The following is a 15,364-nucleotide window of genomic DNA, read 5'->3' as shown; positions in this document are numbered from 1 at the left end:
CCTGATGCACAAGCCCTCCCCAACCTTGGCTCCCACTAGCACTGCTCAGCTCTCCTTGGGCCAGACCCCCAGTTGTCCTCTATTCCAACTTCCAAGGTCATTCCTGCCCCCCTGATTTTGCCCACTCCCCTCTCCTTTACCAATCTAAACCTTACACTTTATTTAACATACAAAACAAATCTAAGTATTTTCCTGTGAGCCCTCCCCAATATTGAATACATAATGCTCTCACTTCCCATAGCACAACCTCACACTTGGTGATGTTGTTGTCTAGTTTTTGTTTGCACGTAGTTTCAGTGTGTACATCATTCCTGCAACTAGATCACAGGGTCTCTGAACATAGAGAATGTGTCCTCTTGTAACATTTCTTCCCTAGCACCTAGCAAAGGTCTGGGGACATGATAGATATTTGTTGCTTGAGCCCTGCCCATCCAAGAAAGGATGGGGGTGGGGGTCACAGTCGGAACAACCTTAGGGTTCAAGACTGATTGGTGAGAAATAGGAAGCAGAATCTAACTATTCTGGAAGTAATCGGGCCCATTGGACCAACTCTCCTTTTTTTTTTTTTTTTTTTTTTTTTTGACACAGTTTCACTCTGTCACCCAGGCTGGAGCACAGTGGCACAATCTTGGCTCACTGCAACCTCCGCCTCCCAGGTTCAAGTGATTCTCCTGCCTCAGCCCTCAAGTAGCTGGGATTACAGGCATGTGCCACCATGCCTGGCTAATTTTTGTATTATTAGTAGAGACAGGTTTTCGCCATGTTGGCCAGGCTGGTCTCTTAACTCCTGACTTCAAGTGATTTGCCCGCCTCGGCTTCCCAAAGTCTTAGTATTACAGGCATGAGCCACTGCATCTGGCCATACTTTTTACTTTTAAACTGGAAAATAGGGAGAGAGTAGTCTATCTGGACATTCAAGGCACATATCTAGGGAACCTAGGAAATACTGATGAGTCCACATCTCCTTTCAAGACTTCTGTATCACTCCACCTGCACTTGCTCTCTGGAAAAGCATATCTGGCCTGTGTCCCAACCCCACCGGGTGTTTCTGCCCACTGATTACACTGAGTGAGAGAATGAATTACTCCTGAAGAAGTGACTTAAACGATGAGAATTTCAGAGAGCCTAGAAAGCTGGTAGGGAGTGTGCCACTGGCATGGGGAATATCACTCTAGTAGGGCAAACTGCCTCTTCTACTCATCACAATCAGGAATGTCTTGGAGGAAAGCAAGACAAAAAGCCATGTGATAATCTATACAAATTTTATTTTGATATCAATTTGTATGGAAACAAGCAGGTGTCAGCATTATGCAGGCACAGAAAAAAGGGAAAGAAAAAACTCCAGTGATAATTTATCTTGTATTTACACCATTTGGTTTCAACAAGGACAGGAAGCTTTACTGTTAGCTTCCTGTGGGAACTCCAGTTTCTGCACCTTCCCCTGCTGCCTCTCAGCATCACGATACAGCAGGGATTTCTGGGCCTTCAATCGGCAAGCCAGGCACATGAAAATCGACTCCACGTTCTGGCTCTCTTTGGGGTCCTTGGCCGATGTCTCAAACAAGAGCATGTTGTGGGCATCCGCAAATTTCAGGGCTAAGTTGGAGGGCACCTGGATCTGTTCCCTCAAGTCACACTTGTTGCCCACAAGCACTTTGGGGACTAGTGGGGGCACAGCATGCCCATTGCATTCTTGGATCCACATTTTGAGGTTGGTGAAAGATGTCATCTTGGTGACGTCATAGACAAAGACCACGGCATGTACATTGCGGTAGTAATGCTCAACCATGCTTTTGCGGAAACGTTCCTGACCTGCTGTGTCCCACACCTGAACCTGGAAGATACAAAAACCCAAAGGTGGAGTCAGAAAAGGGAACATGAACAGAGAGGAGAAAACATGGTTCTGTAGCACTATAAAAATGAAGTGACAGGACGGGTGCGGTGGCTCACCCGTATAATCCCAGCACTTTGGGAAGCTGAGGTGGGCAGATCACCTGAGGTCAGGAATTTGAGACCAGCCTGACCAACATGGAGAAACCTCAACTCTACTAAAAATACAAAATTAGCCAGGCATGGTGGCGCATGCCTGTAATCCCAGCTACGGGGGAGGTTGAGGCAGGAGAATTGCTTGAACCAGGGAGTCGGAGGTTGCAGTGAGCCAAGATAGCGCCATTGCACTCCAGCCTGGGCAAAAAGAGCGAAACTCCATTTCAAAAAAAAAAAAAAATTAAGTGACAAGCCGTGACACAGGAAGTGGTTTTTTGACAGATGAGCAGAATGGACTTATCAAAGCACAAAGAGAAGTTTCAGGATTTGTCAAGTTTTTAAGATTGTTAACTGAAAATCTTGAGTTGAAAAAAATCTTAAGATTTTTAGTTGAAAAACTGAATGTAAATTGGTCAACTTTTCTGGAGAGCAATTTGGCAATATTATCAAGAACCTCAAAAATGTTCATAACTCTTAGGACCTGAAATCTCACTTCCAGAAATCTATACAAAAGAAATAGGGATGTGGTCAAAATTTTGTGCTAATGTCTTACAGTGTTATTTAGAATTTTTTTTTTTTTTGAGACAGAGTCTCGCTCTGTCACCCAGGCTGGGGTGCAGTAGCGCGATCTCGGCTCACTGCAAGCTCCGCCTCCTGGGTTCACGCCATTCTCCTGCCTCAGCCTCCAAAGTAGCTGGGACCACAGGCGCCCGCCACCATGCCCGGCTAATTTTTTGTATTTTTAGTAGAGATGGGGTTTCACTGTGTTAGCCAGGATGGTCTCGATCTCCTGACCTCGTGATCCGCCCGCCTCGGCCTCCCGAAGTGCTGGGATTACAGGCTTGAGCCACCGAGAATTTTTTTAAAACAGGAAAAACCTAAATGATCACCAGAAAAGGAATAGGTAAAGTTCATGTCTATACAGTGGGGTCAGGTACAGTGGCTCATGCCTGTAATCCCAGCACTTTGGGAGGCTGAGACGGGTGGATCATCTGAGGCCAGGAGTTCGAGACCAGCCTGGCCAACATGGTGAAATCCCATCTCTACTAGAAATACAAAAAAAATTAGCCAGGCCTGGGGTGCATACCTATAGTCCCAGCTACTCGGGAGGCTGAGACATGAGAATCGCTTGAACCCAGGAGGCGGTGGTTGCAGTAAGCCGAGATCGGGCCACTGCACTTCAGCCTGGGCGACACAGTGAGACTCTGTCTCAAAAAGAATAAATAAAAATGAAAATATATCTGTACAGTGGGATATTATGCAGCCATTGAAAATAATGTTTTCAAAGACTAAATTGTAAGAGAAATGCTCACAAAATACAAGTAAGTGAAAATGCAGAATACAGAATTTTTCTTTTTTCTTCTTTCTTTTTTTTTGAAACTGAATTTCGTTCCTGTTGCCCAGGCTAGAGTGAAATGGCGCGATCTCGGCCCACTGCAGCCTCTGCCACCTGGGTTCAAGTAATTCTCCCGCCTCAGACTCCTGAGTAGCTGGGATTACAGGCATGCGCCACCACGCCCGGCTAATTTTGTATTTTTAGTAGAGACGGGGTTTCTCCATGTGGGTCAGGCTGGTCTTGAACTCCCGACCTCGGGTGATCCGCCTGCCTCGGCTTCCCAAAGAGCTGGGATTACAGGCATGAGCCACCACGCCCAGCCTCAAATGTTTTCATATGCTATGGTCCCAAATTTTAAAAAAACGTTAAACATAAACATATGCAAAGCACAGACTGGAAGTGTACACATCACAACATTAATGGCTATTTATCAGCAATGAGACTATAGTGATATTTATTTTCTTCTTTTTAAATATTTTTCCATATTTTCTTCTACAAGTGTGCATTACTTCAGGGTTTATTTGTTTTTTGTTTTTTGTTTTTGAGATGGAGTTTCACTCTTGTCACCCAGGCTGGAGTGCAATGGCTTGATCTCAGCTCACTGCAACCTCCACCTCCCGAGTTCAAGCAATTCTCCTGCCTCAGCTTCCCAAGTAGCTGAGATTACAGGCGCCTGCCACCACACCCAGCTAATTTTTGTATTTTTAGTAGAGATGGGGTTTCACCATGTTGGCCAGGCTAGTCTTGAATTCCTGACCTCAAGTGATCGAGCCTCCCGAAGTGCTGGGATTACAGGCATGAGCCACCATGCCCAGCCTCCAATTTATTTTTAAGTTCACTTTTTGGTTATGTAAAAGGTAACTTAATTCACTGGATTTTTCTTCTGTATCTCAGCTTTTGGGATAAAGGCCAAATTATGAAGAAAAAAGCTGCTATCTGTAACATATGCAAAGACATAACTCCCAGGAGATATACATTCAGCCCAATCTATTTCCCTTTATATATCCAACGTCTTGGACAAGGGAGATCCATGCTCAGAATGATGGTCCCAAGGCCCTATACAATTCTCAGTTATCAAAGAAAATTTGATTACGGCCACTAATTGACTGCTATGGCTCTTAAAGCGAAGTATAGCCTTTATTTGGAGTTAGCAGTCAGTAAGTATAATCTAGTAAATATAATTGAATCTGTTGGCTGAGTGAAGATTTTACAGGGCCCTAGAGTCATCATTCCGAATATCAGTTTTCATTGTCCAGGCTCCCCGTCATCTCCCTCTATTGACACGGCTTCCAAGTTCCTCTGGCAAGACCTTCAGATTGAACCCTTCTTCTATTCTGATTTCTGTGTCCCTCGGCCCTCGGCCAGCCTCTCCTCTCCTCACTCCTGGACTAGAGCAAAGTATTTTGGATTGTGGATGTTTCCATTGCAGGGTCTCCTGAACACTGCTCACTTGCTTGCTTTTTTTTTTTTTTTTTTGAGATGGACTGTTGCTCTGTTGCTCAGGCTGGAGTGCAGTGGTGCAATCTCAGCTCACTGCAACCTCCACCTCCCAGGTTCAAGCAATTCTCCTGCCTCAGCCTCCCAAGTAGCCGGGATAACAGCCGTGTGCCACTGTGCCTGGCTAATTTTTGTATTTTTAATAGAGACGGGGTTTTGCCGTGTTGGTCAGGCAGGTCTTGAACTCCTGACCTTAGGTAACAAAAAAAGTGAACTTAAAAATAAATTGAAGGCCGGGCGCGGTGGCTCATGCCTGTAATCCCAGCACTTTGGGAGGCCGAGGTGGGCAGATCACGAGATCAGGAGATCAAGACCATCCTGGCTAACACAGTGAAACCCCGTCTCTACCAAAAAATACAAAAAAATTAGCCGGGCGTGGTGGCAGGCGCCTGTAGTCCCAGCTACTTGGGAGGCTGAGGCCGGAGAATGGCGTGCGCCTGGGAGGCGGAGCTTGCAGTGAGCCAAGATGGTGCCACAGCACTCCAGCCTGGGCAACAGAGCTAAACTCCGTCTCAAAATAAAAAATAAATAAATAAAAATAAATTGGAGTCTGAGTATAGTGGCTCACTCCTGTAATCCCAGCACGTTGGGAGGCCTAATCACTGCCGATCCACCTGCCTCAGCCCTTGAAGGTGCTGGGATTACAGACGTGAGACCCAGTGCCCGATCTCTGAATACTGGCTTTCTGACTAGCTTTACTCAATCCCTGCTTGTATCAGCATGCCATTCACCTCTTCAGGAAACTACTGTAGCCCTCTACTGCATGTGGCATCACATGGATTCCACATGTGGAATTCTGTCTGCCATAATTTGACCCTTCCCAATCTGGTTTCAAACTACTCAGCTACACCTGGTTGATTCCCTCCTCTGTACTTTGGGTCATGTTAGTCCACTCCTCCCCTACAGAATCAGCTGCCCCCTCATTGCCCTATCCAAAACTCACCCATTCTTCAAGGTTAAGCTCATGCCTCTGGCTTCTTCCTCAAACCTTCGCCAACTTCCCTTCAATTGTCTTTTCTTAGGAATCTCTGTTGCACTTTGAGTCTGCATCATACCATTTTGAATAGATTTATGTTTTCTAATTGTCTCGTCAGTGCTCTTGGCATCTCTCCAGCAAGACTGTAAGCAGTCTTTTTCTGCATCAGACCACACTCGTCATTGAGGTTGTCATCATCATCATTATCAGCAGCAGCCACATTATCAGAAGGCAGTGATGGCCTGAACCACTAAAACTACAAGCAGTCTGGCATCCTAGATATCTGCCAAGGCGATTTCAGAGGGAACATCTGACTGTGAACACACAGAAAAAACATAAGTCCTCAAAGACTGATTTGCTTCTGCAAGCAAGAGACAGAAAAGATTTTCATTTCTTCCACCTCTCCGTGGCGTTCTGAACAGGAAGAAAGGGAGAGCAGACCACAGGAGGAATGGAGGTCAGTAGGAAGACAGCAGGCATAGCCCAGGAATATCATTAGCACTTGGCTCCTGATCCCCACTCGCCACCCCACCCCCCAGGAGTCTTCACTCTTGCCTTTTGCCTCTGAAGAAGGCTGAATCCCTACCAGCCCTCAGGCATGTGGCAGATGCTTTAACACCATGAGCTCAGGACTCTAAAAATACCTGCCACTAGCAGGAACACGGGTGGGAGTGTGTGAGGTGTTTGAGGCTGAGTGAGGTTGGCCATTTGGCTTTTCTTTGGCTTCATAATTGCGTATGCCGCCCAAGTTGCCGGAACTGCCAGGAGGGCCCTCTCTGCTGGAGACCTCCTCTGTCTTTCCAACGCTATTGGGAGCCTTGAAGCTTTTATTTGGAGGCTCCGAATTTAAACTGCAGGCACTGCTCCCTTCTAGCTCTTTGTAAACCCCACCCTGAGTTCTTTGCAGACGTGTCTGTCGTGAGAGGGGAGCCAGGAAGCAGGCTGCTCGCAGCAGAAAATAGAAGAACCAGTGGTGTGGCCTCAGAACCATCGGAAAGGAAGATCACAGCAGGCAGGCTCCCTAAACACATGAAATGATCTCATTAAAAAAAAAAAAATCGCCGGGCACGGTGGCTCACGCCTGTAATCCCAGCACTTTGGGAGGCCGAGGCAGGTGGATCACAAGGTCAGGAGATCGAGACCATCCTGGCTAACGTGGTGAAACCCCATCTCTACTAAAAAATACACAAAATTAGCCGGGCGTGGTGGTGGATGCCTGTAGTCCCAGCTACTCGGGAGGCTGAGACAGGAGAATGGCGTGAACCCGGGAGGCAGAGCTTGCAGTGAGCCGAGATTGTGTCACTGCACTCCAGCCTGGGCGACAGAGCGAGACTCTGTCTCAAAAATAAATAAATAAATAAATAAATTTAAAAAATCAGACAGGGTCTCACTCAGTCACCCAGGTTGGAGTGCAGTGGCATGACCTTGGCTCATTGCAGCCTCAACTTCCCCAGGCTCAGGTGATCCTCCCACCTCGGCCTCCCGAGTAGCTGAGACTACAGGCATGCACCACCACACCTGGCTAATTTTTGTATGTTTTGTAGAGATGGGGTTTTCCCATGTTGCCCAGGCTGGTCTCAAATTCCTGGGCTCAAGTGATCTGCCCGCCTGGGCCTCCCAAAGTGCTGGGACTGTAGGTGTAAGCCACCATGCCTGGTCTCTTTCTCTCTCTCTCTCTTTTTTCCAGACAAGATCTCATTGTGTCACCCAGGCTGGAGTGCAACGGTGCAATCATGGCTCACTGCAGCCTCGACCTCCTAGGTGCAAGCAATCCTCCCTCTTCAGCCTTCCGAGTGGCTGGGACTACAGGCATGCACCAGCACACCCAACTAATTTTCATATTTTTTTATTTTGTAGAGATGGGGTCCTCCTTATGTTGCCCAGGCTGGTCTGGATATCCTGGGCTCAGGCAATCATCCTGCCTCGGCCTCCCAAAGTGCTGGCGAGCCACCTTACCTAGCAGTGATCTCATTTTGTTTGAGAGTTAGGTGTTCCTTTCTCAGCATCTTCATAAACCCCTGGCCCCCGCCAAGCAGTGAAAGCATCTCCTTCCTCTTTTGCAGCTGCCTGTCCTCTCACCCTTTCCTCCTTTCCTGTGGGCACTACATCCATACAGTGGATGAGGGTGAAGACTGCCTCTTAGCCACATACATGTACCCCAGATCCTTGTTTCTCTCAGATGGCCAATGGGGTATAGTGGAGTCAAATCAACTTGGGTGCAGATCTCGGCCCAAGTCATGTTAGTACATGACTTGTTAGGTGTCCTTAGATAAGTTAGGTGTCCTTAGGTAAGTTACTTTCTCTGTCTTCAGTGTCCTCATCTGGAAAGTGATGATAACAATAGTAATCAGGTAGGGATGCTGTGAGGATTAGTAGTCCTTGTAAGTATGTGACCCAGTGCCTAATCTACACTCTCCCTTCTTTCATGGCCTGAAACCTCCACCATTAAGTCTAGATAGGCAACAACTTGAGCAAGCACTGTTGGAAAGGCAGCAAGCATCCCAGCTCTTCTGCTCAGAAGCTGAGTAAATGCCAGACAAGTCTTTTAACCTCCCTGAACTGAGCCTTGTTTTTCTCATCTCTACAATGGGACCTTGATCCTCCTATGGTTGCTGGGATGATCCAGTGAAATAACACATGAGAAAGGACTTTTGGAAAATGTCAAGCACTCTGCAAATATTAGTTGTTGCTCTGGTCTCAGAAAGGCCATCAAGCCCTCTCCTGTCGGTATGGTTCCTTGGGTCCATTGGTCTCTCTTCCTGGAAATCACAGAAAGCTTGGTTTCTCGAAGGTGAGACAGAGCTAAAGGCCATCCAGTGGGGAGGGGGTGGAGAGAGGAATGCTGGCAATATGCCATGGGTGGCCGGGGGCAGGCCCGAACTGATGAGGTGCTGGAGGACGGAGGGGCACAGTGTGGGGAACTGCCAAAGAGATATCTAACCTTTTGAACTGTTTTCTGGGTGAGCTTCAGCAAGCCCCGCCCCTACCACCGCATGTGCTCTTAGCTGACAGGGGGATTTCTTTTCCCTAGGAAACATAACTGGCATCTTTCTATAGATGAGGCATGAATGTCCTTTTGTTGGAGGCCAATGGGGGAGGGTAGAAGTGCAAAAAAAGGAGACAAATACATCTGTAACCTTTGGAGCATGCCCCAGTGGATGATGGGAAAAGTTTAAAAGAAACCTGTTTTCAACTAGCTGGACCGTCCCATCTGCATCTAAGATCCACACACAAAGCTGACACAGAGAATGGCAAAGGAGGACAGAGACAAAGAGAAACTCACACACAGAAAGAAGCAGCAAGGGAGACAGAGAAACTCACACTGATGGATAATTAACCATTAAGCTAACTGGCAGAAGATAGAAGCTCAGAAGCCCTAAGGAAGAAATGATGTCATTCTGACTGCAGGCAGCTTCCAAGGAACACTTAGCTCAGCCTCCATCCACTTGATAATGTAACACAGGAAGGTATTTTTTTTCTCCCCCAGTGATCAGTAGAGGAACAGAAATTCACAGTCCTGAGCTGTACCTGCCCATAGCCACAGCTGACCTGCAGTTTGTCTTGTCCCCAGGACTGGGGCACAGGGAGTGCCCAGCCTGTGGGAGGAACCAAATTATTATAGACAGAAGTGCAGCTTCCATGCAAATTTACAAAGAATGATTCAAAAATTAGTTTCTTAGCCTCCCCTCTACTACATACCCTCCCTCTCTACACACACACATACCCCTGTTCGGCATTTTCCAATGCATTTAGGAGACAGACTCAATAAATTTAGCTACATCTGTAGGTGACAGACACATCATAGTCATTTAAGGGAAGCTCCACTCTTCCTTTGGGGGTTGGGGGATTCCTCCACCCTTCCTAGGCTGATGTCAGGAAAGACTGTCAGCTATCTCTTATGACGTCCCTCTGGATTCTTGTCATAGATGGCCTTGTGGGTTGGATGGACCATGGAGCTAGGCTGGAGAGAGGATTTTGTGCCCCTCTAAGCCAGGCAGCATGATGTGTGGAAAGAGCACCAGAAAGGGAATTAGGAGGCATGAGTTCTAGGCCTGGCCCTGTGTGATCTTGGGCAAGTCACTTTCCCTCTCTGAGTCTCAGTTTCCTATCTGCAAGAGGAGGACACTAGATTACAGAATCTGTAACATCTCTTTTTTTTTGAACATTCTCTGCATCTCACACCTGAGCTGAGACAATCAAGGTGTAAAAAGTAAACCCAGGGCTCCCGCCTGTAATCCCAGCACTTTGGGAGGCCAAGGCAGGTGGATCACCTGAGGTCAGGAGTTCGAGACCAGCCTGGCTAACATGGTGAAACCCCATCTCTACTAAAAATATAAAATTAGCTGGGCATCGTGGCAGGCGCCTGTAATCCCAGCTACTCAGGAGGCTGAGGCAGGAGAACTGCTTGAACCCAGGAGGCTGAGGTTGCAGTGAGCTGAGATCGTGCCATTGCACTCCAGCTTGGGCAACAAGAGTGAAACTCCCTCTCAAAAAAAAAAAGTAAACCCAGTTGAGTTCTGTGTGTTCTGGACACAAATTGAAGGAGACATCTGAAAGGCTCCTGGGGCCTTGGGCCATAACCCTAAGTCCCTGGCCTAGAAGAAAGAGCAAGACTGGCTGCCTGGCATTCTATCTCCCCCTGTCAAGCTCCCCAATCTAGGGGACTGAATATTGCCCTGTAGAGTGAAATGCAGTGGTAAAGGGCACGGTCTCTGAATCTGGGTTGAAATCGTGGCCCTGTAACAGGAAAGGCAGGATAGTGAGGTGGCGAAGTGCTTGGGCTCAAGAGTCAAAGACTGAAGCTCAGATCCATGTGCCATTGGGTTATTTCATCTCTCTTAGCCTCCGTCTCCTTATCTATAAAATGGGAATGATAACAATAGTGCTGATTTCATAAAGCTGCTGTGAGGAGTAAATAAGATAATGCATGTAAAGTGCCTAGCCTGGGCTCTTTGCTTATTCAATACATAGTTATTATTATTATTATTATTATTATTATTGCCTGCTCATTGGAGGCTTTTCTTGGTGTTCATACAATTGAGTTCACCAGGACTCAATTGTAAATGCTTTGATGGGGTGAGGGTGGGGAACATAATGATTGGAGACAGCAAATAGGGCTTCAATACCCTAGGGATGGCCTTGATAATTAATTACAGTGTGGCTCTAACTACACCAAATCAGTTGTCCCTAGCAGGGGTTCATGTATGTGCTACCCCAGGACACAGGCAGGCAGCCCAGAAGAGGCCACACCCTTGCTCTTAGACTGAGAAGAGCTGGCTGAGACCTCTCTACCACTCTCCTACAAGGGCTGGTATGTTACAGCCCAAAAGCCTTCTATTGCTGGCCATGGTCTAGGCCAGACCTCGGACTGTCACACTGGACTTTTCTCTCTCTCGCAAAGGGTGAAGCCCTTGGCAGTCATCTCCAAGCATGGCTTTGGCATGTATTCCTTGAACAACTTCAGGCTAGCCAGAGTGCGAGGCCAAATCTTCTCCTATCTAGATCACGTGCTAGCCGCCAGGCTCTGCCATCTTCCCACAGACATGCTGATCTCTCGCCTGCCAGCTCTGGTCCTGAGATTGTAGCAGCTTTACAAGAAGCAGGGTCACCATCTCCCCACTCCCACACGCCACTCTGAGCTCCTTCGGAATCTGCCCTCAGAGGACTCCTCCATGAGCAGTGTCACAAGGCTGTGTCCTCTTGAAAATATCATCTTCCCCAAAAAAGCCTGTATTAAGCACTTATCTGCACGTGGTGTTGTGCTGAGTTCTGTTTCTAGTGAGTCACACTGTCACAGGCTTTGCCCTCTGGGAAAAAGTCTGGAATCTTTGCCAGAGACTGTAAAGTCCAGTTTGGCTAAGTACTGGGGTGTTAGAAGAGAAGGAATGGTTTAAAAATTCCTTCAAGGCCACTGGGTGGTGACTCTTCCACTCGTGTTCATCTGTCATCCCTCACTTTCTAGCTTCCTCCTCCCTCCTTCTTTAGATTCCCAAACACTTCATTTTTTTCCATCTAAATTTCAGATGGACTTATTTCCCACCTTTTAAATCCAGGGAACTCTTTGGCTCACTGTAGCACTTGATTTTAAGCAAATGAGAGCATTAGGTTTTTGAGGCTTAAGAGCCCATCTGTAAAGATATTTCTACTTTGGATTACAAAGGCATGTTTTAGAAATTCTAGAATCTTATAGCTTTACATTAAAGAAGCTAGACACACTAGAGGAAGTCTTAACCAAGCAAATGTCAACAGCCCCAGGAAAGGACAGAGACAGATACCGCCTTTGACTTTAAAAGGAAATGTAGTAATTTCCCTCCAAAATTCAAGGGGCAAAAAAGATCACGATTTCAAAATAATGTTCTATCTTCCTACCCTGGGGCTGTCCCTTATCAGTACTGAGCTGTCCATCTTCCTGACATCTGGTGCGTTGGCCCAGTTTCTGAAGCCATTTTTAGAACACATTGATTTTAATAATCAAGGAGTCAGGAGCCTTGCACAGTTTCAAGTGTTTCATCAGTTTCATCGGTTACTCAGCCCTATCTCTCCACGTCACTCAGAGGAGGGGCCTTGTGGTCACTTTGGCCATTGGACCAGCAAGAAGGAGGCTTACTGTCACCCCTGACTCTGTCTAAGGTCCAACCATACGCTCAAGGAAAGGCCGGCTGTGAGCCTAGAGGAGTTGCCTTCAGTGATCCCCGTGCCTTTATAGAGGCCCCCCTCTGCTCCCCTGACACAAGAAGTTGCCCTTGTTATGTCCTCCCTCCGGCCATCCCCTGCACATGGACATATTCCTGTCATATCAGGTTTCTACCTTTTCTGAATTAAAGGTGAGCACAAATGGTCAGACAAGAATATTTGCACTTAGCCTATTACATAAACTCATGGAGGGGGAGGATTGATCATTCCCCTGGCCCTCGGTTAAGTCACTGCATTTTTACAAAGACCTTCTGAAGACAATACCAACAGAATGAATAAGGAGCAGTTCATGTATGAGATACCCCAGACATGTAAAGAAGATATCATTCCAGGGGGGCTGTTACAAAACAACAAGTTTTGTCTATTACGAAGGGCTGGACCCTGCCTCAATTTCTTTAAAAGGGCTCATGGCTTTCTGCCAGAACCACCCCACTCCACCCCCATCTCTACTCAGCCCTAATCTTAACTATAAACTGCAATTTAAAATAAAGCAGCTTTTTCATTCTCCGTGGATTTCCATCCTTTCCTTCCCTCTAACGCCTTGAGGTTTAGCCAAAGTGAGGTTTTGCAGCCTATCAGCACCCAAGCGGTAGAAGAGACATCAGGATGTGTAAAGTGCTTTGGGATCCATCCCAGAGACTAGGACCCAGAGATGCCTCCTGCCACCCTCTGCCCACAGGTGCCGCTGCTCGGGGTAGGGGTCATGGATGGAATCCAACATGCTTTTCCTGGCAGGACCTGTCAGGCAGGGGCTAAGGGTAAGAATGCAACCCCATTCTCAACCGCCCTAAAAAACTGAGTGAGGTAGGGACGGGGCCCCGCTGAGAAAGGTGAAAAGGGGTGAGGAGGGGCCGAGGGTCCTCGGCTCAGTAAGAGGCGAAACCGCCACGCGCTGGACGCTGGACGATGACAACAGCTAGAGCTATGCCTCGGGCGAGGTCCCCTCCCGGGTCCCACCCTTCCTGGACCTGACCCCCTGGATCACCTTGATCTTCTCGCCCTCGATTTCCACGGTCTTCTCCCTGAAGTCCACGCCGATGGTGGCTTCAGTCTTGTCTGGGAAGGTACCCCCGCAGAAGCGGAAGGTCAGGCAGGTCTTGCCCACGTTGGAGTCCCCAATCACGATTATTTTGAAGATGCGAATCTGCACGTACTGGTCCAGAGACGAGTCGAGCTCCAGGGACGCCAGGCCAGCGGCCGAGGCGGGCTGCAGGCTCCCATGGCCCAGGATGGGCTGCGCCATCTCCCCCGGACCGAACCGGGGCCCCAACCCCCCTTGAGGACTCCACACAAAGAGAACGTCCACGTTCGTGCGCTCGAGGCAAGCGAGCTCTGTGCGTGTGTGTGTGCGCGCGTGTGTGTCCTCCCGTGTGTGCATGCGCCGGCACCGTGTGCGCGCGCGCGTGAAGGGGGTGCCTCTCACTCCGGGCCCCCCTCCTCCTCCTCCAGCGCACCCTCCTTGCAGCTCGGAGGCACCAACACAAAAGCCAAGGAGAGGAGGAGAGAGGGAGGAGAGTGGACGAGCCGCGAGCCTTCTGCCTGTGTGCGCCCTCGGACCGGATGCTCTGGCGAGGACCCTACCGCGCTGCTCCAGCCGCCGCCGCGCCTCGGCCCACACCCTCCCCTGCCTGTACCCCCGGGACGGACCGGAGGGAAGAAGCCTCAGGAGGAAAGAGACGGGGTGGGGACAGCGGCACACGCTACCCCGGGATAGACTTATTTCTCCTTGCCATCATTTATGTTATAGGTTTCGGGCTCCCCACCCCCACTGGCTCGAGCGCACGGGGTCAGGGGGCAGGGAGCACAGCTGGGGAGGACAAAGAGCTGCACCTTAAGACATCACTGGATCACTTCGGCCTCCCTGGAGCAACGCAACTCTGCGGGGATGGGGTCGGGGCGGAGGCACCTCTTTCACCTCGGGAGCAGCGGGCAGCTGAGCTGCGCCTTCCTGGTCCCCGCTACCCCGTCCCCTCTACCCCCACCCTCTACCCAACCCGCGCCTTGGGATAAAAGGATGCTCTGTCTTATTGAGTGAGCAGGTGCACTCGCGGGCCCCAGACAGCCTGGGAGGACGCTGCCAAGACATGCAGTGGGTTGTCCGGGGCCTGTACAGCTGAGAGGAGGGAGCCAGCGGGCACGCGTGTGCGTGTGTAGGGGGTGTAACTGTTTCTGTCACAGACTTGCCAGATGTAGGGGGGCGCGTACCAGGCGCCAACATCCCCTTATCACACCACGAGCACCCATCCTCTGAATGTTCAGGAGAGCGGCTCCTATTGGCTGCCGCAGTCGGTTGTGTTTGGCTGGCCAATGGGGAAGGCCCGCCGCGGGAGAGGGCCACACAGAGGCTAGGAGAAGGGGGGGAAGCTAGTGGTGGCAATTCCAGCAAAAGGGGACTTTGTTTACGGGGCTAGCCATTACTGGCCCAGGTGGAGGATCTTGGGACATGGCATAAGCTCCACAGTGCCTTCCATTCCCAAGCCCTCCATATAACCATAAGTCCTTCCAGAAGGGTGGAGTTTCAGAGGGAATTGGGAATCCCTAGGAGGGTTCACCCCCCCCTCCCGCAGCTGAATGTAGAACAAAGTGGTTGGGTCTAATTTGCCAGAAGCTTAGATTATGCTTGGAAGATGATAAATGAACACAACCTCCTTACAGTATTAGGGGGCTGCTTCCCAAAGGTTACTAATCATCACGCACATCTTGGTCAAGACCAGTAGTCCCTCTCCCTAAAGTCACTCGCGGGTTCAGAATTTGTTTGAAATCAACTTTACTGGGGGTACAATTTACATACGATAAAGTGCACCCATTTGTTTCTTTTTAAGACTTTACCTCTCCCCCTACATATTTCATAAGCTAAGGTAACACTGACACATGTC

General features: G+C 48.9%; 1 protein-coding gene across 1 annotated transcript; it reads right to left on the bottom strand.

Moving 5' to 3' along the window:
• Positions 1-1,248: 1,248 nt before the first annotated feature.
• RAB33A (RAB33A, member RAS oncogene family) lies at positions 1,249-14,110 on the bottom strand. The gene is made up of 2 exons (XM_003262316.3): positions 13,474-14,110; positions 1,249-1,834 (listed from the first exon to the last, which is right to left on the bottom strand). The coding sequence occupies exons 1-2, from the start codon at positions 13,864-13,866 to the stop codon at positions 1,379-1,381; spliced, it is 849 nt and encodes a 282-aa protein (XP_003262364.1). The 5' UTR covers positions 13,867-14,110; the 3' UTR covers positions 1,249-1,378.
• Positions 14,111-15,364: the final 1,254 nt, after the last annotated feature.

The sequence above is a fragment of the Nomascus leucogenys genome, chromosome X (assembly GCF_006542625.1).
Source record: "Nomascus leucogenys isolate Asia chromosome X, Asia_NLE_v1, whole genome shotgun sequence".
NCBI lineage: Eukaryota > Metazoa > Chordata > Mammalia > Primates > Hylobatidae > Nomascus > Nomascus leucogenys.
Note: the sequence above shows the minus strand (reverse complement) of the source record. Positions and strands in the feature narration are given on the sequence as shown.

Bases quoted from the DNA above. Each gene is read 5' to 3' on its own strand.
- RAB33A (XM_003262316.3), bottom strand. From the start codon at position 13,866: ATGCACACACGGGAGGACACACACGCGCGCACACACACACGCACAGAG. The intron at 1,835-13,473 runs GTGATCCAGGGG...TGTATCTTCCAG, and splicing joins TCGAGGGCGAGAAGATCAAG to GTTCAGGTGTGGGACACAGC.